The sequence below is a fragment of the Tasmannia lanceolata genome, unplaced genomic scaffold (genome assembly GCF_043159265.1).
Source record: "Tasmannia lanceolata isolate RefF3 unplaced genomic scaffold, GAP_Taslan_0.1 ptg000008l, whole genome shotgun sequence".
NCBI lineage: Eukaryota > Viridiplantae > Streptophyta > Magnoliopsida > Canellales > Winteraceae > Tasmannia > Tasmannia lanceolata.
Genome location: NW_027518685.1, coordinates 38015140 through 38040611, shown reverse-complemented (window position 1 = coordinate 38040611; position 25472 = coordinate 38015140). Strand labels below are relative to the sequence as shown.

The following is a 25472-nucleotide window of genomic DNA, read 5'->3' as shown; positions in this document are numbered from 1 at the left end:
TTTTGCAAACCCTTTTAAGAAATAAAAGGGCTTCAATGTTTTAAAAATCAAAGAAAAAAAGGGGGATTTCAATCAGTTCTCAAAATCAAAACAAAAATTAAAGGTAGTATCATTAATCGGTTCTCAAAATCCAAAGAAAACAAATAGGGTTTCAATCGGTTATCAAAATACAAAGAAAACAAAATAGGGTTTCAATCGGTTCTCCTAAATCCTAATGCAAAGGAAAAAAAGGGGGTTTCAGTAGGTTTTGCAAATCCAAAGAAAAAAAGGGCTTCAATCGGAGGAAATGTAAGAAGAAAGAAAAATGAAGAAATTGACACATACCTTCCTCTTCTTCTTCTTTTTCTTCTTCTTCTTCTTCTTCTTCTTCTTCTTCGTCTTCACCACGCCGGTCGGACGGACGGAGGTGGGTGGAGGCGCAGCAGAAAGTCGAAAACTGGAAAGGGATGGGTTTTGCAAAAAAACAAATCTAGGGTTTTCTTTTGTCTAACACTCTAACTTAATTTCTTTTGAATAATATTAGCCTCAAAATTGATATCAACAACCCCCTTTTTGGTTAAAGAATTAACAAATTCTTAGCCTAAAAAATGATATCAACACCCCCTTTTTGTTAATACTAAAAAATGATAAATGAAGTGCCGGTTCGGTTCGGTTCTCGGTTCCTGGTCCCCAGACCAGAACCGAACCGAAATCCATCGGTTCCCAGTTCTGGGAACCAGAACCGAACCGAACCGAAGCAGCCGGTTCGGTTCGGTTCTTCGGTTAAAACCGGAACCATGTCCACCCCTAACCCCATGCCTATAGCAACTCTTCTAATGGCATTACAAATATGCTCATGATAGAAATAGCAAAAGAAATTGATGTTGTTTTCATTAAATGTGCTTCATGTATTACATCCCAATTTGTGTATTACAAAAAGAAATTTAAGTAAATAAAAAAATGTGTACCCATCCATTCATGTATTACATCAACTTTTTCTTATACAACCACTTGTCTTCCAAAAAAGTGAGTGAAGCCATCCATGCATTATCTCTAGAACACACCCTAAAATACAAACCGCTTAAACCCTAAACGAGATAAATTAGAAACAGTGGAATGAAAAATAGTGCAAAACCCTAAAAAAATAGAAAAACAAAACCTAGATGTAGATGGTAAGAACTAAACATTCAAGTTTTCAAGATTTACCAGCAACAATGGTGGCTGAACAAGGAGGAAGATGACTAGTAGGGTAAAAAATAAAAAAGGTGATAAGGGAAAAGTAAAAGAAGAGGGAAGAAGGAAAAAACAAGGTCAAAATGTGTTGTAACTGCCAAGGGCATTTTCATCCAGCTTTTACTGACGAGACCTCTTTTATCCCTCGTTGATAATTTTTTAAAAGCATGGGTCCGGTTGATAATTTCGCCTAATGCTTGTCCCCCGTTGGTAATTGTTTCTTAAAAAAATTCTACTGCTAGAAGGCAACCAAACATAGGATGGGACCAAAATTTTACTAAAAACTTCCTGGGACAAAAATTTACTGGCAACGAAACAGAGTTTAGAAAAAACTCCCGTCAAAGGATTTTGAGACAAGGACGTTTCGGTAATTCCCGTTTCGTTTTTAGACAAGATGTACACCTCAAAATCTCATTACCATTTCTCTCCTCTTTTCCTCATGGAATGTAATAAATTCAAAGCTTTATAAGGTTCTCTTTTGTTCCTTTTGATTGAAAATACAGTATCCACTTTTCGCCTTTCGGTTTTTCGTCGGTTTCTAACAACCGACTTTCATTTGTCGACATATGCTTTTTGAATTTAAGTGGAGATCTGGGTGAAAATTCCAACTTCCTTGGTTTGTCTCTCTCTTGTTCGAATTTCGCCCTAGAATCTGTTACCTGTAATGTCAGAAAGGAGAATAATCAAAGGTACCTTTGACGATCTGTTCTTCTATTTTTCTTTGTTTTCCTTTTTTCTATAATTGAATCTAAGGTTGGATTTATCAGTGGAACAGGTCAGAGTATTATTGCCTTTTCATTGATTTTTGTTTTCTTTGAATATTATATAATCTTTATTTGGCGCACTTGGGGTGGAATTTTGAATATTTTGATCTGGATTTGTTCTAATTGGGGCTCTACTAGGGGTTTTGATCTGGGTTTTTTTTTTGAGTCATGTTAAAAGGTTAGGTTTATTGTAAGAAAAGCACTGGTTTTATTGGGTGTATTCCCCTTATTTTCTATGTTGCTCTGATTCACCCTTTTAAGGATTTTTTATAGTATGTATTGAATAAAGGTTAGGTTTATTGTAAGAAAAGTACTGGTTTCCTTGGGTACCCTTATGTTGTTCTGATTCTCACCATTTAAGGATTTTTTATAGTATGTATTGAATCAAAGGTTTTGTTGTAAGAAAAGTACTGGTTTTTTTTTGTGTTTCCCCTTTTTTCTATGTTGCTCTGATTCATCCTTTTAAGGATTTTTTATAGTATGTATTTAATGAGTTTTTTTGTTGCCTTAAAAATCATTTTGGAGTGAAGAACAAAAATCTAATATTTCCCTGGTTATCGTTTTACCGAGTCATAATCTGTTTCTGTATTTAAATTGTTGGATTTTGGCAGAGAATTCCAATTTTGTAAGTTTGGGGAGAAATTGTGTTTAGGGAAGATTGGTGTGTATTTTGCTATCCTACTTTGTCAATTTGCTCCCTCACTGTGGGGGCATGGCTGCGAGAAGGAATTCTGTTCGAATACGAAGTGATTCCCAAAAGTTCACATCTGTTTTGGTGTCAGCTGTTCTCGAATGGCTGTTGATATTTCTGTTGTTTCTCGATGCTATATTCTCGTACTTGGTGACAAAATTCGCTCATTTTTGTGAATTGCAAGCCCCGTGTCTGTTATGCTCGAGGTTGGATCATATATTTGGTAGTGAAAAACCAGGATTTTATAAGGATCTACTCTGTGGGGCTCATAAATTGGAGATCTCATCATTGGGTTATTGCCGTATTCATGATAAACTTGCAGATGTCTGTGGGATATGTGAAGGTTGTCTCTTTTCGTTTGCGACGGAGAAAAAATCTAACTCCGAAACATACAAATCATTGCTAGGTAAGTTGGGGCAGGAGATTGGGTTTTGTGCTGATGATGACCATCATAGTTGTCTGGAATTGCCTGCAAAAGAGCCTTCACTGAAGAATCCTACTCTTGATTCTCGACCCAAAAGGCACTGTTCATGTTGCAATGAGCCATTGAAGAGTAAAACATATACCCATAGAGTTCTTGAGAGAAAATCAACTAGTCCGGAGGTTGCTGAGCTCGATTTTCCTTTATCGGGTTCGATGGGAGATAGTCTAGATGACTTAAAGAAAAGGAAAAAATCATCTGGGTCATCCGCGGTTTCTTATTTAGGAAATTCTGGTTTTGATCCCTTGTCTCATATTGGATACACTGAACTCAAGATTACATCAGATTCCGAGTCAGAGGTTATGATCTCAGATGATGAAGGTGGAAGTCTAGCTCGTGGAACCAGTGATCTCAAGCAACAGTTCTTAGCTCAATGTGAATCCTTCACCAGTAATCCAAACATTTTACCTAAAACACTTAATATTGATTTAGCTCTAGAAAAGTTGATCCATCAAGCTCCTATCTCTGAGTCTTCAATTTCAATTTCACAAGAGCTACTTAACATAGTTGAGCCTCGCGATGTTCCAAATTTAGAATCTGGTGTAGCTATCAGGCATGGTTTCGAGGAAATTAACTGGAATAAAGTTGAAGAAGGGACCAAGTCTCCTTCATTGTCTGGACTCATCTCTCCAACTTCACGTCCCTCATCACCCACTGTCAGTGAAGCTCCAGTTAAACTATCAGAAGAGAAACGTGAGCTTCACATAGTTGAGCCTCACGTTGTTTCAACTTTAGCATCTGATGTAGCTGTCGGGCATGGTTTGGAGGAGCTTAACTGGAATCGAGTTGAAGAAGTGGCCAAGTCTCCTTTGCTGTCTGGACTCATATCTCCAACTGCAATTCCCTCATCACCCCCTGTCACCGAAGCACCCGTGGAAGTATCTGAAAAGAAACGTGAGGTTTTTTTTTTTTTTTTGCCCCTTAGCATATGGTTTTTTGTCCAATTCTACGTCACAAATAACTTCTGGTATTTTCAAAATATCGTTTTTTTATTGCTACATTTTAATAAAACGACAACATCCTGAAATAATCTTAGAGATTTTAAGAAGATAGAGATATTTTCATTTTTATCAGAAAATATATCGCGATATCATTGCAGAATTTCGTTGCAAGAAGAAAGGCATTCGTTATCAGAGTGCGGGGCTGTTGGCCATTGTTCGCGTGGCCGTGCTCCGCCTAGCGGTCATTGCTAGCTTGGCAGTCGTTACCAGCTTGGGAGTACTGTGCGGTGTAATTCCTTAAATTACACCAAAAAAAATCGTTTTTTGGGTAAAATTCCTTAAATTTCGGCTGAAATTTGGGGGAAATTTCGAAATTTCGGTCAAAATTTTATACCGTTTCGGGTATACCCGATTTTGGTTTCGGTCTCGACGGAAACCTGAAATTTTGGATTTCAGTCAAAATTTAAAACCATGATGAGGAGCTGCCATAACGACAAAATCCCGAAATAATATAGAGATTTTAAAAATATAGCGATATTTTCATTTTTATCAGAAAATATATCGCGATATTTTTTTTGAATGGTAATACGAGTGGTCTTACTTATCGTGATATTATCATGATTTTTTATGATATTTTTAGGGAAATGATACCAGCACTGCAGTGTTTTGATATTTCCGCAATAGCTTCTTGTCGTTTAGTATTTAAAGGGTTTGTGAGAGCTTTTTGGGAACTTTAATGACCATTTTGACAGCCCTTTAAAATACTAAATGACAAGAAGCTTCCGCGGAATATCAAAAGTCAAAACATTGTAGCGCTGATATCATTTCCCTATTTTTATTTTATATTTTCCCTATATTTTATATTTTTTAAATATTTATCAGGTTTTTCCCTATATAAACTCGAAAAAATAAAAAAAATTAATATATCCCGGGATTTTCCCTTGCCAAGAAATTCCCGAGAACGATTTTTGTGACGTACAATTCTGTTGATATTCTATTGTCTGACATTGCTCTTTGCAGTAGATGTCATTGAAATTGGTGATATGGAACATGTATCTACTACTGAGAGCAGGCAAGTCTTCAAGCCAGAAAGTGACTTGACTTCGATCAAGTCGGTTTTAAAAGCGAACGAGACTCTAACAATCCCTGGTCCGTCGGTGCCCAGTTATATGGATCTAAATGATGCTTACAAGCTGGCTGTTGGTGATAAGGGAAGTCATCCATCTGGTAGCTTCACAGAACTATTTGGTGGGAAGGACTCCTCCAGAGTTCACGAAGATCTGAAAGTATTGCTGTCACAAATATCAGCTGCTCGAGGGTTTGAACTCTCATGGAATGATATGAGTCCCCGAGTACCACCAGCACTTGGCGATGACTCGAAGGCCTCTGACACATCTGGCTCTATTGATTTGCAGATGCTTCATAAGAGGCTTTCCATCGAAAGAAATGAGTCCGGCATAGAGTCTTTGGATGGTAGCATCGTTAGTGAAATCGAAGGAGAAACTGCGACCGATCGGCTTAAGAGACAAATGGCATTGGATAGGAAGTCCATGAGGGCTTTATATAAAGAATTGGAGGAAGAAAGGAGTGCCTCTACCATTGCGGCAAATCAAGCAATGGCTATGATTACTAGGTTGCAGGAGGAGAAGGCAGCTATGCAAATGGAGGCGTTGCAATACCAAAGAATGATGGAAGAGCAAGCAGAGTATGACCAAGAAGCACTGCAGAAATTAAATGACGTCCTTGCCGAAAGGGAAAAAGAAATACAAGACTTGGAACCAGATATTGAAACATATAGGAAAAGATTTGAAACTGAATCTATGGAGAAGAAAGACCTCCATGAAAGTAACACTGACTTTTCTTCTAATTCACCCCTTGTTAAGAAATCCGTTAGCAGCAACAATTTTGAGCAAATGGATGGGGATCGTGAAGGAAATAAAGTGGGGATTCTAAAGGATTCATTCTTAGATTTTGAAGATGAGAAGGTGTATATTTCGAAATGTTTGAAGAGGTTGGAGGAGAGGCTTCACCTGTTTTCTAATAATGGGGTTTATGTTGACATATCAAGGAGCGGTGCAGAGATAGATGGATTCTCTGATAAAAAATGTGATGATATTATGCACAGGGGATCTGATCAAGAACAGGACCAGATTTTGTTACAAGATAATATACCCGGAAATGATGGACCTTCTCGAAAGGAAGGTCTTAAAGGAAATCACATGGAACAACATCATTGGAATGAGCTGGGTCAAGGAAATAATCAGATTGAAGGGGAGGATTTTGATGGGAAGTGCCCGTCCATGGACTTTAAAGGGGAAGATTTAGTCTCTATTGAATGTGAAGTTTCACAGCTGAGTGAGAGGTTGCAAACCCTTGAGGCAGACCAAAATTTTCTCGAGCACACGATGAACTCGCTTAGGAATGGAATTGAAGGGATACAATTCATTCAGGAGATAGCTAGTCACCTACGAGAATTACGAAGGATTGGGATAAGAAGAGACCAACATGTTGCATGATCCTTCATCTTGTTTTAGCTCGAAGGTATTTATTCTAAAGACCAATCTAGTCAGTGTTAAATGTTTATAGTTTCTCATGAGTAAGCTGCCATTTTTTTATTTTGGTGTTCGATTTGACATGCTTCAAATTATTCTAGTGATTATTATTTATTTGACCACCTGCTAAAAAATTACATGGTATAATACGTTAGTTCGGAACTGCTCTCTAATGTAACTCCTATGCTATATCTACTGTCAATTTAAATATGATCTTTCCTGATGCACTTCTTGCCTATGCTTTGTAATATCTTGTCAGGCAATGACATTGCATATAGTTTGTTCTCATGAATCTATATTTTACACATTTCATTTGATAAGCTGGTATCATTGAATTCCGGAGCTAAAATACTTTATTTTTGTTAGGTAAGCTGGGATTGAACCCCTGCTAAAATACTTCCGTTGCATACAGTTCCATACAGAAAAGTCACAGATTTGTGTTAGAATAGTTTATCTCAAAAAAAAAGAAAAAAGAAAGAATAGTTTACGAATTGGCCATGCAAGAGAAATGAAAGTTATTGCTGCGATTGCTTTGGAGTTATGATTGGACCTATCATTTAAGTAATTAAGTTGTTTTTTTTTAAAATGACAAATAATAGTAAATTGTTATTCAAGTTTGTTAACTAATTAAGTAATTAAGTTCTTATTCACATTTGTTGAATAATATATAAGGGTAGATTAGGCATTACTTGTAGTGTAGGGGGTATTATAGTCATTGTACCATGATTGCCCTAATTGGGCCTACATATACATCATTTACATGAGGAGCTCCGTTAGTGGAGACTCTCCATCCTCTCTACTCCTCTTTTTCTTCCTCCCTTCTAACCCTAGCCTTAATTTCTAACATGTTATCAGTGCTAAGATCCTAGGGAAAGAAGGAAAGAAGAAGAGCCATCCCACGCATATATATATATATATCTCTCTCTCTCTCTCTCTCTCTCTCTCTCTCTCGTGCGGTTTGTGGGTGTTTACGGCAAACCCACAAACCCTATTTTCCCTCACCCAAAGCCCTAAATTCTCTCACGTCAACCTCCTCACTCTTGCATCCTTACTATTTGTTTCTTATTTTGGGATTTTGAGGTTTACGGCAAACACCTATTTTCTCTCTATCCCTAAAATCTCTCTTTCAATCTCTCGAACCTCATTATCTCTCTCTCTCTCTCTCATAATCTCTCTTTCTATTTTTGGCTGCGTGAAACCTTCGCCCTATTGTCTCTCCCTCTTATCGCAAATCTCTCTCTCTCTCTTGCAAATTTCCAGAGATTCTCTCTCTTCCCGTATGGCTGCCCCCCATTTGCACACAACCCATTTGGGTTTCCGTAGTCCCATACCTCCCTTTTTTTGTCGTCAAAACAAAACAACAACAAAAAAAAAAAAAAAACCCAACTCTCCTCTTGTATGTTTGCTTTAACCCCTATCCATTCTCCTCTTGTCTGTTGCTGTAAATCTCATCCATTCACAATGGCTTGAAAATCTCTCTCTCTCTCTCTCTCTCTCTGTCCCTTGCCGAAAAGCTAAAAAAACCAAAAAAAAAATATCCCACTCCTTTGCCGTATTCCAATCCATCCAAGACCCCCAATCTCCACCCCAAATCTTTTATTTCTCTTTTCTATATTTTTTTAGCTTCTATGGCCTTTGTCTTCGTTTAGATCTATTCCCCAAAATCCTTTTCCATTCCCAAAACTCCACACTAATCCTTTATTTTCTCTTTTTTATATTTTTTTCGCTTATATGTCCTTTCTCTTCATCTTTAAGGTGCACCCCAAGTGTTTGATGAAATGTCTAAGAGGGATTTTGTGCCTTGAAAGTCTTCTTTTCTTTGCAAGACGGGGGAGTGTTGTCATGTTGTCTTGGTATTGTCTTCTTTGTTGTCTTTTTTTGTCTTGTTATCTCCGGTCTCATGTAGTCTCGCCCTAGGGGGAGTGTTGTTGGTGATTCCTTTATATTCTTCGTCTTTCTTCATGCTGTCTTCTCTCTGTCTTCTTCGCATTGTCAATTATTCTTCGTGTTGTTTGTCCTTCATATTGTTCTTTACTTCTTCGCATTGTTAGTTCTTCATATTGTTCTTTACTTATTCGCACTGTTACTTCTTCATATTGTTCATTGTTTCTTCTTCACGTCTTTGGAGTTATTCTTGGTGTAGTTTTACTCATTCATCATGGTTTGCGTTGCAATCCACTTTTTATTGTTCGGCTATATGTCCGGTCGCTATCAGCCTTATCTCTTCAGGCAATGTGCTGTTGTTGACCTTGTCTTTTGATAATGGTGTCCCCATCGTTGGTTGGTCATCTTCAGGTGATGCTGTCCCCCGTCGACCTTGTCTCTAGACGATGGTGTCCCCATCGTTGGTTGCTTATTTCCATGAGGGTCTTCTTTGGTGGAGGATATCAATAAAATACTATTACACTATAATGTATTCCAACATATCCCCCCCACCCCCCACATCTCTTCCCTCCCTATCAAGTTGGAGAATGTATGTCATATAGTCATAGCTTGAAGCGTGTCCCCGACAAGACCAAGGTCCTGTTCGTTTAAGATTATGAGAACCGATTGTGACTCCCAAACCTATTATTGGACTCAAGGAGGGAATAGATTGAATGGGCTAACCCGTTGGAGAGATTGGAGTGAATAGTAGATATTGAGGCTAGCCAGGGCCTCCTCAATTCTATCAGTATCAGATTCAAGGTGTGGTGGTATCTGCATCTACCCGCCTTCGAATCCACTATATTTTATGTCCAATAATAAGTTTGGGAGTCACAATCGGTTCTCATAATCTTAAACAAACGGGCCTTAGTAAATAAATCAACTGGTTGATATTCAGACTTCAAAAAGGAGTAAATACATCTCCAAACAAATCAAGTAGTTGATCTTCAGACTTCACAAAGGCAGAAGATATATCTCCACTCATGGCTTTCTCTTGCACAAAATGACAGGCCAGTTCAATATGCTTGGAATGCTAATGAAACAGTAGATTGTAAGCAATGTGCATAGCTACCTGATTGCCACAAAACAACTACATAGGTGGCTTCATTGGAAATCCTAGTTGATCTTCAGACTTCACGAAGGGAGAAGATATATCTCCGCTCATGGCTTTCTCTTGCACAAAATAACAGTCCAGTTCAATATGCTTGGAATGCTAATGAAACACTAGATTGTAAGCAATGTGCATAGCTACCTGATTGCCACAAAACAACTACATAGGTAGGTTCATTGGAAATCCTAATTCCTGTAATAAATGCTTCAACCAAATCAAGTCACATGAAGTGTAAGACATAGCTCAATACTCAGCTCCAACACTAGATCATCCAACAAAACTTTAGTTCTTACTTTTCTGGGTCACTATTTTTTTAATGGCTTTCCGGGTCACCAAATCAACACCTAGAAAAGTGCAATAACCAGTAGTGGACCTTCAATTAGAAGTAGATCTTACCCAATCAGCATTTGTAAATCCTATAATATATAGGTTCCCATAAGTCTATACAGCAGACCACGTCCAAGGGCTCCCTCGAGATACTGTAAAACTTGTATTACTACTTCACAATGAGAAGCTCGAGGAGATTCCATAAACTGACTCACCTTGCTCAATACAAAAGAACTAACAGGTTTGGTAATGGTCTAGTAATTCAACTTTATTACTAAACGTGATTATCTACTTGGATCTTCACTTAACTCTCCTTGATCAACAGTGAGGTTAAATTTGGATACATTGCAGTCTCAAAATGATCCGGATTCGAGTGGAGACGATTTCTCCCTCCAAACGAACCTACCCGGATGTCGATCAAATTGCAAAAACAAATGGTTGTTGTTACTTATGAATGCACAAACTGATCTTAGGAGAAATACTCGTCACACGATTGACTGGTATGTAGAGAAACAATGCGGAAACTTGCTGCTAGTACACTACTGACTTCATTATCTTGGGAATGTTTTAAACAAATTAAAACCATATAAAAAATGAAAAGAGAGAGAGAGAGAGGGAGGGAGGGAGGTGAAACTTTTCTTCTCCCACAATGGAATAAAAAAACAAACCAGAAACTTCTTTGTTTTACACAATTTTAATCTCTCTATTACAATCTCCTACCCAAAACCCAAAACTAGACTCTTTTTCAAAAAAAAAGAAAAAAGAAAAAAAAAAGCATAATTGAAAACTCCCTGCTTCCTAACGATTTGCTCTCTTTTACAAATAGAAACAAGCAACAAAGAAATAGAAAACTGCTATAGCTATTCCTGTTATATATTTTTCCTTCCTAATATAACTATGTAGAATAAGTACACTTGATTATCAAGTTTCCATTTGGACAAACCATGGATTATCCAGTTTTTATTCCCTTCGTTTTCCTGAAGCTAGGTAGCTTCTAGAAACCCATTAGACCCTCTTTCACATAACCTGCTTGGTATATATAGCCAAGGTAAGTTGCTGCCCATGTTAGCAGCTGAATACTACTTACAATAGAATGATATGCATCTTCCATGTCCAATGTTGCAGTCCTAGCCACAATAGAAACCAGCAGCTTCACCTAGCCACCTCATACCTTGAAAATGGCAATTTGTCATGTACCTTGAAACGGCAATTTGCCATGTGGTGTCCAAAATTCAAAATAGTAATTGCACCAACAGCTAGCACATATGGTTGCTGTCCAAACTAAATAATATATGCACTTTTCAGGGGCTATATAGCCCGCCCATTTTCCGAATTCAAAATAACTGATGTGGGCCTTTGTCGCCCCCAAATGAGTCCCTTGTTCTGGAATCACATAGCCAAGATCCAGCCGGATCACAACATGCCTCGACCCCAAAACCTCTAGCAAGTCCAAAACATACTTCTGTAAAATAAGTTTAATCCAGTGATAGATTGAGCAACTTCAAAACCAAGAAAATACCAAGCTTTTCATAGTCGTTGGTGTGAAATCTATGTTGAAGGAATTTCTTCAAATCTACAATACTGTTAGCATTGCTATCCGTTGTGACTTTGCCATCGACATCTACCACTTGAATAATCATGCCAGACTTTAAATCATTACAAAACACAGAGTGATCAGATTGCCGCCTTTTCATTCCACATTCTAGTGCAACATCACTAAACTTGCCAAATCAGGCACGAGGAGACTGTTTAAGGCTATATATCGTGTTAGGTACCTTATCAATATGCCAAAAGCTCCAGAGATGATGGAACGCATTATGCCAGGTCCTTTAAACTTGTCCCATACCAGGCTAGGTCCCACCCAGTCCCCTACCTAGGCGAGGCCCCACTCAGGACCATAACATTACACCGCGCTAACGCATCCGCCGTCCTCGGCAGCCCACTCTGTGACGGCTTTCACTCTGGCCGTTTTTTCCAGGTAGCCCTTTCCACAGGTCTCGCCTTCGCTTTTTTTTACTATGTGGCCCTTCAGGTAGTTCTCTCCACAGGTCGCCCCTTCCGCGACTTGAACATGGGACGTGGTGGCTGCTCTGATACCAAATTTTAGGTACTTTACCAATACGGCAAAAGCTCTAGAGCTGATGGAATGGTTATATATTCATGTTTATATAGACCATTGTGATGTGCTCACATGGTTTATTACCTCCTTAGTTGTGCTTAATTTGAAAATCTTTAGATCAAAATTAAAAAAAAAACTTCTTATCATGCATCTTACTTTGTTTTCTATTTTGATAAGCATCATATGAGCTATAATGACATATCATATACCATATATATAGCTTACATAAGCGATCATTAATCTTGACACCCCACTTGCACTTTCACTTGCGTATCCCTACTTTTTTGCTGTTGCCAAAAGGAGGAGAGTCTTGGGAATTGATTAGGTAGTCCACATTGTATATACACCACATGCTTTACATTATCATTTTGTACTTGTGCATATAGTGAGGGGGAGCATTGCTTCATGGTTTATAGTATTTAATGCTTATTCATCTATTTGTTTAATATCTCCTTCCTTCCTAATCAATTTGTTTGCCATCATAAAAAAGGGGGAGAATGTAAGCACAAGGGTTCCCATGGGTCTAATCATTCACCTTACCTCTTGTTTGGATGTTAGCAAACTCAAATTGATTAGCATTTATGGACTAATGTGTTGCTTTGATGTGTTGTGTTGTGTTGTATACATGAATTGCATGTCATAATCGCCATTACACAACTCTTCACAACACATGTCTTGTGGATCAAGGAGCAAAGGAACCAAGAGCTTGCACCTACAGTGAAGACATCCTCATTTGAAGATGTTCAAATCAAGAAGCTCATCATGAAGATTCCACAAGTTCCCAACAAGTGTCATGAAGGAGCTTGGAGTTGAACATGCCATCGGTGACACCTCATGTACCATGCAACATGCATTGAAGATTGGAGGAGAAGTCACAAGAGCCAAACAAAGTCAAGAAGTTCACTCACAAGCTGAAGAAGTCCAAGAAAGTGCAAAAGAGCCTATACATTCCAAGAAGACTCAAGGTTTACATATTTTAGATTGTATTTGGAGTCCTCTTGATTTTATGTTTAAATGCACTTTCAAATGGTTTTTATACTTAATATTTTACATCTTTGAAAACCATCAACATACCCAAAAATGTGTTTGAAAACCTAGGACTTAAGCCCAAAGACCATGGCCCAAAATCCCTGATTTTTAATGTTAAAATGAAATTTTACATAGGGTCGGTCGCCCGGTAGATCGACTGGGGGTCTACCGGGCGACCGTAGCAAGGTAGCTGGAAACCCAGCACTTGCAGAAATTTATCGGGCCGGTCGACCGCGGAGTATGTTCTGTTGAAACAAAACATTCCGACATGGGTTTGGGCGGGCGACCGCCGTGGGTCGGTCGACCGAGCTAGGTTTTTGAGCCGAATTTTTGAGCAAACAGGTTGACCTCGCCGGACAACCGTCATGGGGTCGGTCGACCGCAGCGGTAAGGAATTTGAAAATAAAAAAGGGCGTCCGATAGGGGCGGGCGACCGCAGTGGCTCGGTCGACCTCGATGGTCGGGCAAACTAGCTGTTGGGGCTTTCGCAGGTTGACTTTTTCAATCCAGTTTTTTACAGTTTTACCCCCAAACTATCATATTTTCAAATACACTATATATACATCATTAAAACCTATCTAAACAAGCTTTTGAACATTTGAGAAAGATCAAATCCCATTTCTCTTTGAGCTTCATCTTTTCAAATCAAAAGCAAAACCTCTTTGAGCATGCATTTCTACATCTTATCAAGAGGCACTCCATAGGGCTTTACATTTGTATTTTCTTGGAGTGATTGTGAGCTTATAATGTTGTAATCCGCCTATTAAGAGGCATTCAGTGTTTTTCAATTTCTTTGTTCTTCATTGAGAGTCTTCTCTTTGGCCCGTTAATAATTGTGAAGATGAGGGTCTCCGATTCGGCTCGTTAAGAATAGTGAATCCGGCATATGAGGGTGTGTCCACTCGCTGAAGGCTTCGTGCAGATGGGCTTGCGCTTTGGCCCTTGAGAAAGGAAAAGCTTTGTCATTGTAAATGGCTCATTGATTCGGCCTTGAAGGAGGATCGAGATAGTGGAACTCACGCGTAGACGTGAAGAGTGGAGTAGGTCTTGTGATAGACCGAGCCACTATAAATCTTGTGTTCATTGTCTCCTTCTCCCTTTCTCTCCTTCTCTTGCACGTGTGGTGATTGGTAAACTCTAACCCTAACTTGTATTTGTGCTTTTAGAATGTTTAAACTCTAACATTAATAAGGGTCAGTTAATGCACTTGATTAGAATGTTTAGACCTAATTGCATTATAATGTATATTTAAACAAGGGTTAGCAAATGTGCATGATTAGAATGTCTAAAACTTAGCTTTTATTGATATACCTATTTGAACAAGGGTTAGACTAATTAGTGCTTAATTAAATGGATTAATTTTCAATCTTTGCCTAATTAAGCCTAAAATTTCTAATTGACCAATTCACCCCCCCTCTTGGGTTGTCACACCTGTATTTCACTTTCTATTCTACAAAATTTCTCCTTTTCTTCTATTAGAAGTGTATGTGCCTAAGGGCACTTTGGTCTTTGTACGTTTCCCCTATATAAATACTTAAGTGAGGGGGAGCCACAACTCTCCAACTCACTCTCTTTCACCGTCTTCTCTTCTCTTCTCTTCTCCATCTCTCAATATGGTATAAGAGCCCTAGGGTTTTTGCCCCATAGGGACCACCATTGATTCCCGTTCCATTCTCCTCCTCCTCATAACCCTAAGGCCTCAACCCTAACCCAAACCCTAGCCACATCTTCCACGGTAGCCCTCACCATCTCCCCTTAGTGGCGGTAGGACGATGCTTTGATTCACACCCTCTGTGGCAGAGCATGGCCCCCCATGTGGCTCGCACGCTGATGTGCCTGCAAACTTCTAAGGCCATCTAGCACCACACTATTCTTTATTCTGGGGTTGATAACCTCACTCACATCTGCGCCACCTACTCGGAGTATGTACGTCTTCAACGTGGCTTTAACCCCAACTCCTCCTTCTACAGTCAGTTTGTGTCACTCAGTCAGTAGCTTGATGTCTTTATGCCCCTCGCGACTGACCTGGCCACTCTCACAGGGCAACGGGACCAGCTCCGTGTTGTTCACTTTCTTGACACCTTGGGTTCCGAGTTTCTACATCTCTAATAGTAGATTATCGGCTCCGGGACCTTTCCCTCCCTCATGGAGGTTTATTCTCGTGCTCAGCAGTGTCTTTTAGGGAGCTCCTCCACTTCAGTCTCTATTAATAGCTCTGCACTTGCAGCTTATGATAGCCGTGACTGCTTTGGTCATGGCGGTGGTTCTTTTGGCCGTGGTGGCGGCCGTCGAGGCCGAGGTGTTGGTGGTCGTGGCTGACCATATTGCACTCATTGTCAGCTTGAGGGTCATCATGTTGATACTTGCTATGCTCTCCACCCCGAGCTCTGTTCCTCACGCTCGGCCCACCTTACCGCCGGTGATCTCCCTGATGGTTTGATGCCCCCTCCACCATTCCAGCAGCCACACCCTGTGATACTTTTACCCTTTCTAGGGCGGACTATGAGGAGTTCCAGCGCCTCCGATTGAGTAGCCGACCTCCTACTATAGGTTTTGCATAGCCAGGTAGTTCGTTTGCCTCTCTTCTTACTAGCTCCAGCTCCTGGGTCATTGATTCCGGGGCTTCGAATCATCTGACTGGTAATTCTGCATCGCTTAGCTCCTTTCGACCTTTTCACGCTTTTTCTTATTCCATTGCCCTTGCTGATGGGACCGCTGCTCCCAACTCTGGTGTTGGTACTCTTTCTCCTAGTTCTAACCTTCATTTATCTTCTATTCTGTGTGTTACGAACTCTCCCTTTAATTTACTTTCTGTTAGCCAGCTTACCAAAAATCTTAACTGCCACATCACATTTTTTCCTTCTTATTGTCTGTTTCAGGATCTCTCGACTGAGAGGACAATTGGCTCGGGCCGTGAGGCGGATGACCTGTACCGTTTTGACTGCACCCCTTTGCATGCCTTTTGCATGCTTCACTCGACGCCTATCACTAGCATTGTCTTCTTAGTCATCCATCTATTCAGTGCCTTCAGTGGACATCCATTGTGCCTGGTCCTCTTCAGCCATTTTAGTGTGAGTCTTGTGAACTTGAGAACACCACCGCGTGTCTTTTCCCTCCAGAGTCACTACTAGAGTCTCACATCCTTTTGATTTGATCCACTCGGATGTATGTCACTTTCCGGATATAAATATTTTATCTTTTTTGAGGACGATTTCTCTTGTGTGACTTGGTTATTTTTACTGAAAGATTGCTCTCAGGTCTTCTCTGTTTTTCGCACATTTCATGCTGAGATCACTACCTGATATGGTTGTAATATTAAATGCTTGCGCACTGATAATGCTAGGGAGTACTTTTCCGCCGACTCTAGTGATTTTCTCTACAGCCATGGCATTGCCCATCAGTCCTCTTACGCATACACCTCTCAGCAAAATGGTGTAGCCGAGAAGAAACTACGATACCTTCTTGATGTAGCCCCCACTCTTGTCTTCCAGATGAAGGTTCCAAAATCCTATTGGAGCGATACTATTCTTATAGCTTGTTTCCTGGCTAATCGCCTTCCATCTTTTGTTTTAGGTAGTTCCTCTCCCTTCTCCATCCTACACCCTCAAGGGGATCCTCTTCCTCTCACCCACCGGTCTTTGGTTGTGTCTGTTTTGTCCACAACCTCTCACCTGGCCCAGATAAATCGGATCATCGGGCAGAGCGGTGTGTCTTTCTGGGCTACTCTCGTACCGAGAATGGTTACTGTTGTTATAGTTCCGAAAACGAAATGAAATCTTCAAAATTTCGTTTCGTCCGAAATTTCGGTCATTTCGTTCGAAATTGACCGAAATTCGGGATTTCGGACGAAATGGACGAAATTTCGAATTTCGTCCGAAATTCAAAATAACGGCTAGTTTGACTGGATTTTGCAGAATTTACGACAATGCCCCTGGAACGGCTCTTTTTGGTTTCAGACCATTTTAACCTCAAAATGTGACCGTTTATAGCTGTTGGGAAGGGTATTTTAGTCATTTTTAAATGCACAATCAATTAAAAACTCTATAAATAGCCTTTTCCCTATCTTCTTATCCTCCACCTTCACATAAGTGATTTTCTTTCTTTCTCTCCTTCTTTCTCTACTTTCACTTACAAGTTACATTATCTATTCTACTAAATTTCCTACAACTCAATCCAAGTCTATTTTGGAGCAAAGGGAAGGCAATCAAGGCATACATTCAACTTACCACTACAAGAAGTCAAGAACTATTTCCAAAGGCTTATTTCAAGTGAGTGAAGGCTGATTTTTTCTTCTTCTCCTCAACTCAAGTTCATCCTCAAGGTTCTCTTTATTTCTTTCCATTTCTTTTCTTTTATTTCTTACTTCATTTGTCCCCTTATACTTCATTTTTTTTGTAATTTGTTTCAATTTTCTTTCTTCTAATTCATTTTTCCCCTTCTTCTACTTCATTTCAGAATGAGTGGGTCGGGCTCGGGACCTTCTGCAGGAGCATCCTCTATTGGTTCGGCACCCGCTAGATCGGATGACCCGGCATGGGCTTACGGTACATTGGTTCTTGGTCAAAAAAATATAGTAACTTGCATATTCATTGGCAAAGTCATATCGGGTGGAGGTATAATCCGCTTGAAAGAACATTTAGCGGCTGTTCCTGGTGAAGTAGTATCATGCAAAAAAGTGACTGAAGATGTAAAATATCGAATGAAGCAACTTTTAGATGCAAAGAGAAAAGAAAGGGCTAGGATGAGCCTATCCAGAGCAGAGGTTGGAGATTTTTATGGCACACCAGATGAAGAAGAAGAGCGGGATGAAGAAGACATTGGCACACAATTGCCTCAAGTCCCTCAACGAAGAGGTAAGGAAGTTCTTGTAGAACCGAGTGGTACAAAAAGGAAGAAGGGAATCACAGGAGGGATCAGGAATTTCTTTGCAGCACGAACAACCCCTGTAGCCCAGCCAAGCATTAAAAGTGCTTTGGCTACTAAAGAAACAATGGATAGAGCAGACATGGTGGTTGGCATGCTTTGCTACGATGCCAATCTCCCTTTCAATGTTGCCAATTCACCTTTCTGGCAACCTATGTTTGATACTGTGAATGCCGTGGGTTCGGGTTATAAGGCACCTACTTATCATGCTTTAAGGGGTCCCATTTTGAAGAATACAGTGGATGAGGTAAACAACTACTCGGAGGAGATTAAGATGTCATGGAGATACACTGGCTGTAGCATTATGGCAGATGGATGGACAGACACCAAACAACGTTCCCTAATCAACTTTTTGGTGTACTGCCCTAAAGGAGTCATATTCCTCAAATCCGTTGATGCATCTGGCATAGTGAAGAATGCCGATGAATTATACAATATCTTTGCAAAGATTGTCGGAGAGGTGAATCCGGAATATGTGGTGCAATTTGTAACTGACAGTGAGCCAAGTTACAAAGCTGCTGGGAAAAGATTAGAAGCCGCGTTTGGTACATTCTTCTGGACTCCGTGCGCAGCTCATTGCTTAGATCTCATCTTGGAGCATCTGTGCAAACCGACTGTATTTCCTCACATAGCAACCACAATTGAGAGGGCTCGAACGATTACAAAGTTCATCTACAACCATGGAAGCCTCTTGAATTTGATGAGGAAGAAGTTCACAGGTGGGAAGGAGTTGTGCCACCCTGCTGCAACCAGATTTGCTACAAATTTCATTAGCATACAAAGTCTGGTGTTGAATCGGAAAGCACTTCAGCAGATGTTTGTGTCTGATAAGTATAGTACTAGTAGGTTTGTCCAACACCCACTGAGTGAAGGGGTAGTTAGTACTGTGTTGGATAAATCTTTTTGGGACCAATGCAAGTACATTCTAAACATCAGCGAGCCTTTAGTGAGAGTGCTGCGCTTGGTAGATCGGCAGGACAAACCGGCGATGGGTTACCTATATGGGGCCATGGATAAGGCCAAAGAGAACATCAAGGAAAGGTTGAAGAGAAAATCAGATTACAATCCCATCTGGAGATCATCGACCAAAGATGGGATAGGCAACTCCACAGTCCCCTCCATGCAGCAGGATATTTTCTTAACCCTGCTCTCTTTTTCACTCCTACCTTCTCTAGGCACAGTGAAGTAACCATAGGCTTGTTGGCATGCATCACTCGACTGGTACCTGATGAAGGTACACAAGACCTCATCACCAATCAGATTGAGGATTATCGAGAGGGTAAGGGTATGTTTGGAATGAAGCTTGCAATCCGCAACCGAACGAAGTTGGGACCAGGTATATTTGAGTTTTTTGTTTAATTAAGTATAATTCATTTTAACTTTCAGTTTCTCAACAAATAATGCTTTACTATTTGTTACTTTACAGTTGCATGGTGGAATCAATTCGGAGGTGACGTGGAAGAATTACAGATCTTTGCGATCAGAATCCTCAGTCAGACCTGCAGTGCGACTGGGTGTGAAAGGAATTGGAGCACCTTCGAACACATTCACTCTGCAAAGAGAAATATGTTGGAGCACCAGAGATTAGTTGACTTGGTGTTTGTCCATTACAATCTTAAGTTTCGAGAAAGGTATACAACATAATATAATGTTTTCAACTCTCACCTCATCACTTTAAGCTTAAGTTTAACCTTTGACATTAAACTTAATGTTTTCTTTTTCAGGGACTTGTTGAGGAAATCATCTACCACTAGTGACCCTTTGAGCATAGACCATCTGGATGTCATGATGGATTGAGTTGCAGAAGAAGAAGATGTCATATTCACGCCGGAAGACATTGGGTGGGAAAATCTTGAAGCACCTACTGCTGTGGTTGGGGCCGACGACGACGACGACTTTCTCATGCCTCTTGAAGAAGATGTCCCTACTGGTGGTCCAGGTGGTGATCACGGCGGCGACGACGACGACGAAGAAGACATTGGGTATGATCATCCGGGTTATGATGACTGAGAGTTGTTGCTACTAGCTATTGTCTATGTTTCACTTTCATGTATCTTTTTTTTTAATGTTTTTCTATGTATCAGACTATCAGTTGGACTTGTGTAAGACTTTATGTGTTTAAGTAATGAATATGCCTTTTGGGACACATATTTTGGACTATTTATTAGTTTTTCATCTTTTTCTATTGATTTTTTATTTTTTTGGATTTTTCTTATATTTTTTAATATATTTTTTGTGTGAACGAAAAGTTTCGACCGAAATGACCGAAATCCCACCGAAATTCTGTTTCGGTGGCCAAAACGAAATGACGACCGAAACGGAATTTACAACTATGGCTGCGACGCTTATTTGTCTCAGCTGATGTCACCTTTGAGTCTGTGTCTTTCTTTACTACTCTTGCGGACAATAGTCCCCTTTTCTCCGACCCTCCAGTCCCTCTTCCCCTTGCGACGCTAAATGTATACTCAGACATTTGGCATTGACTACACAGAGACTTTTTCACCAGTTGCCAAAATTCCTTCTATGAGAATGCCTTCCTTCATGACGACTTGACTGAGGAGGTCTATATGGAGCAACCTTAAAGATATGTTGCTCTGGGGGAGATGTCCTCCTAAGTGTGCCGACTGTGCAAATCCTTATGTAGGCTTAAACAATCTCCTAGAGCATGGTTTGGGAGATTCAGTGATGTTGTTATGTGATTTGGCATGACACTGTGTAGTTGACCACTCAATCTTTAAGCGATATGATTCTGGGCATGTCCTTCTCATAGTCTATGTGGATGTAATTATAATTACAGGGAGTGATACAACTGGCATACAGAGGCTAAATGCCTTCCTTCAGAAAGAATTTTCCACAAAAGACCTTAGGCGTCTGAGATATTTTTTGGGGGATTGAGGTAGCTTATCTGGTAGCTGTCTCTCCTTATCACAGAGGAAGTATGTACTAGATCTGTTAGATGAGACTCGCTCTATGGGTATAAAGTCCGCGGTTGTTCCCATGGACCCAAATACAAAGCTACATTCAGAACAGGGAGACTTGTTAGATGACCCTGGCAGATATAGATGACTAGTTAGGAAATCGATTTACCTCACAGTTACTCTCCCAAATATCTCATATGCAGTGGGGGTGGTTAGCCAGTTCATGAGTACACGCACCCTCACTGAGCTGCCGTGATTCAAATTCTTCGCTACTTGAAAAGCGCGCCAAGCAAAGGCTTGCTATTCAAGAAGCATGGGCATGAGAAGTTGGAAGGATTTTGCTATGCAGTCTGGGCAGGGACACTACCAGACATGATGTCTACCACAGGATATTGTACCTTTGTTGGAGGTGACTTAGTGTCGTGGAAAATTAAGAAACAAGACGTGATAGCCAAGTCGAGTGCAGAGGCATAATATCGCGCCATCTCACCCACAGGCGAAGAACTTATCTGGTTGCGCTATCTTCTATCTGATATTGGCTTTCCTTCCTCATCTCCTGCTCAGCTCTACTGTGATAATAGGGCTGCTATTCACATTGCCATCAATCCAGTGTTTCATGAGCGAACCAAACACATAGAGGTGGACTGTCATTTCATACGCCAAAGGATCCAAAAAGGGGACATATGCACTGCCTTCACTAGATCAGTCGATCAGCTAGCTGATATATTTACCAAACCCTTGAGTAAAGCCAAGATAAATGATATTTGTAACAAGCTAGGAATGTATGATATCTACATTCCAGCTTGAGGAAGAGTGTTAGAAGTGTATATGTGCCTAAGGGCACTTTGGTCTGTGTACTTTTCCTCTCTATATAAATACATAAGCGAGGGGGAGCCACAACTCTCCAACTCACTCTCTTCTATCTTTTCTTCTCTTCTCCATCTCTCAACATCTTCTCTCCTGTTCTTTATCTCTTTTCTCTTCCTTCTTCCTATTCTACTCGAATGAGTTAATATGGAGGCATGTTTATCAACTTGTAGTGAGGTTATGTGGCTTTGTGCTCTTCTATGGGACCTTGGTGTCAGCTTACGTCTCCCATTTAGGAATTGAAGATCCATTTGGAGTCTTCTATTTTGAGTTGGTCTTAATGTGTATTTGGGACCTGATAGGGTTCTCTTAGGTGGCCAACTACTTGCATGCTTGTTGTTGTCTTCTGCAAGATCCCTAATCACATACGTTGGTTCCTCTTGTTTGTAAAAGAAAACTCTATGTTTTTTTGTGTGTTTTGTTCATGGGGTTTGCACCAAGTTGTATGTGCTACCCATTTGAAGTAGAAGAAAATCTCACCCTCCGTAATTGTAGGCCAAATACCAAACCACACATTGTGTTCTCTATTATTTTCCTTTATTTCTGTTTATTTTTCTCGACTTCCGGCATAATTTTTCAAATCCTTGGCTAGAGAACGGCACTTGTTTTCTGTGTTGGATGCTTTGAATACTCCCTCTTGGATCCATACACGACACTACCTACTAATGCATAACCTTGATATGCTTATTCATGAAGGACTTCATATGATGTTCCCTTCTTACTTGTCTTAAGTTGAAACACCTATGTGCTAATTTGGAGTTGTTAGTATCATTGTGTCCGTACGGGCAGTCCATAACATAATAAAATTTGAGTAAAAATGCACCATTGCCTCTTCTTTCACTTGGGGGACTGCATTGTTTATGCTCTTCCCAGGCTTGTTCACATTAGCACGACAATTGTCTCCCAATGCCCCTTTTGTTGATTTCGAGTTGTTACCAATCAATAAACTGGCTGTGCATTGACAATATCTATATTCTACCATATTCATGTATTTGTACAACTGGAAGAATTTCTGTACCTAGATGACAGTCCAATAATTGGTTGCACACAGGGACAACGATGAAATGCTGAATAGCTTCTCACATTACGCCAGAGTAACATGTCTCTATAGTTTTGACATTATTGAATGCATTGGTTAGAAACTCTTAGTCAAAACCTATGATTAAATGCATTATGATTGGAAGTGAATGTCTCCATTGCCTGCCACAAAGGATTTTGTTTTGGGTTAGGAACAGATCATTTCATTCCTTATGTAAACATTGTGTCAACCTTTAAAAACACAGATTAATTTGCATTGGCTGTATTCCGATTGAATATTTGGAGGGATGTAATATTTTAAAGTTCTTAGCTTTGGGTCAGGAACAGATCATTTCAACCCTCATGTAAACATCGTGTCAACCTTTAAAAACACGGATTAATTTGCATTAGCTGTATTCTGCTTTTATATATGGAGGGATCTAATAAGTTGAAGTTCTTAGTTTTTGCCAACAAATAACTTTCATGTTCTGTATCTCTGTCTCTGTGTGTGTAGGGAAATGATATCAGCACAACCATGTTTTAATAATTGCACTAAGGCATCTTGTCTTTTAGTATTTAAAGATCTGTCATCCTTTAAAAACACAGATTGATTTGCATTAGCTGTATTCTTCTTGTATATATGGAGGGATCTAATATTTTGAAGTTCTTAGCTTATGCCAACGATAACTTTCATGTTTTGTATCTCTCTTTCTCTCTCTCTCTCTCTCTCTCTCTCTCTCTCTATATATATATATATATATATATATATATATATATAGAGAGAGAGAGAGAGAGAGAGAGATGAAAAAATGTTCCTGTGCTGCAGCGCAGGGAGCTCCCTGCGCTTTAGTGGCTTATAAAGCCTCCCATTCGTCACTTTTTCTCTTTTTCTGGACCCGCTATACGAACCAATGGGCGGCTTTATAAGCCACTAAAGCACAGGGAAGCTCCCTGCGTTGCAGCGCAGGAACACTTCTCTCTCTCTCTCTATATATATATATATATATATATATATATATATATATATATATAGAGAGAGAGAGAGAGAGAGAGAGAGAGAGAGAGAGAGAGAGAGAGTAGCTGACTTAGCTACTCCGTCGGCTTAAAATACAGTGGGGGCCCACATTGTTTGGGTGATGCAAACCATTCTTTTGATGGGCCCTCACATAGATAGGGTGTGCCCAAAAAAATCAGCTCCATAGGATCATCCCAACCCTACGATTTGTGGAGGCAAAAATGGATGTGTATAAACCTTCACAAATCTGTCCATTTTTGCCTACATAGTTTGAAGGGTTGGGATGATCCAATGGAGCTGATTTTTTGGGCACACCCTATATATTTGAGGGCCTATCAAATGAATGGTTTGGATCACCTAAACAATGTGGGCCCACTGTATTTTAAGCCGACGGAGTAGCTAAGTTAGCTACTCGATCGAGTAGCTACACTTTCCTCATATCCTCATATATATATATATATATATATATATATATATATATATATATATATATATATGAGGAAAGTGTTTCTACTCGGTCCCCTAGATAAGCTTATCTACTCCTCCCTTTAAAAAAATACAGTGGGCCCACGCTGTTTGGATGATCCAAAGCATTCATTTGATAGGTCTTAACATAGATAGGGTGTGCCCAAAAAATCAGCACCAAAGGGTCATCCTAGCCCTTCGTTTTGTTGGGCACACCGTGTCCAAAATGGACGCATATAAACGTGGACGTTTATATGTGTCCATTCTGGGCACCACGAGGCACTACAAAACGAAGGGCTAGGATGACCCTTTGGTGCTGATTTTTTGGGCACACCCTATCTATGTTAAGACCTATCAAATGAATGCTTTGGATCATCCAAACAGCGTGGGCCCACTGTATTTTTTTAAAGGGAGGAGTAGATAAGCTTATCTAGGGGACCGAGTAGAAACACTTTCCTCTATATATATATATATATATATATATATATATATAGGGAAATGATATCAGCACAACCATGTTTTAATAATTGCGCTGACCTACCTTTTCTTTTCTTTTTTAATTGCATATTATTTCAGATGATCATTACCAAAACAGCAAATGGATTAAAATATCAGATGATAAAAAGTTTTGTGTAGATCTGGGGACGAAGGGTGAATCGTCTGTCGTGAATGGTTGCTTTAGAGCATTCGCAACGGAAGTTGAAGAGAGACGGAAAGATTTTCTGTACAGTATTACAAGCTTGGTTTCTCACCAGCAATGGTATTCACTACAAGTTGACATATCATGTCTCAATGTGTTATTTTGGCTTCTGCGTATTTATTTGGACGAATTTTTGCATTCTAACATTGTTTTGCTCCCTAGATTGCTTTTCAGATTTGGGTGAGGTTTTGGTTTTTATGATTGTTTTTCTCAATGAGTGAAGAATTGTACAAGGGGTGATTTTTGTATGTAACAATAACTACTCTTTTCTTTTTCTTTTTTTTCTTTTTTTACATTGCAATGTTGCAAAGATAGGTTGGCTTCTCTTTTGTCCATTTGCTGATTTTGTAAATTTGAACAGATTCAGATTGGCTTGGTTATGTAATGAATGGAAGTGCAAGTGTGCTTTGAAAAGGA

General features: G+C 39.8%; 1 protein-coding gene across 1 annotated transcript; it reads left to right on the top strand.

The window, feature by feature from the left end:
* The first annotated feature begins 1663 nt into the window (after positions 1–1663).
* Positions 1664–25472, top strand: LOC143885308 (myosin-binding protein 1-like). The gene is made up of 4 exons (XM_077389417.1): positions 1664–1901; positions 2588–4042; positions 5110–6630; positions 24932–25472. The coding sequence occupies exons 2-3, from the start codon at positions 2689–2691 to the stop codon at positions 6603–6605; spliced, it is 2850 nt and encodes a 949-aa protein (XP_077245532.1). The 5' UTR covers positions 1664–1901; positions 2588–2688; the 3' UTR covers positions 6606–6630; positions 24932–25472.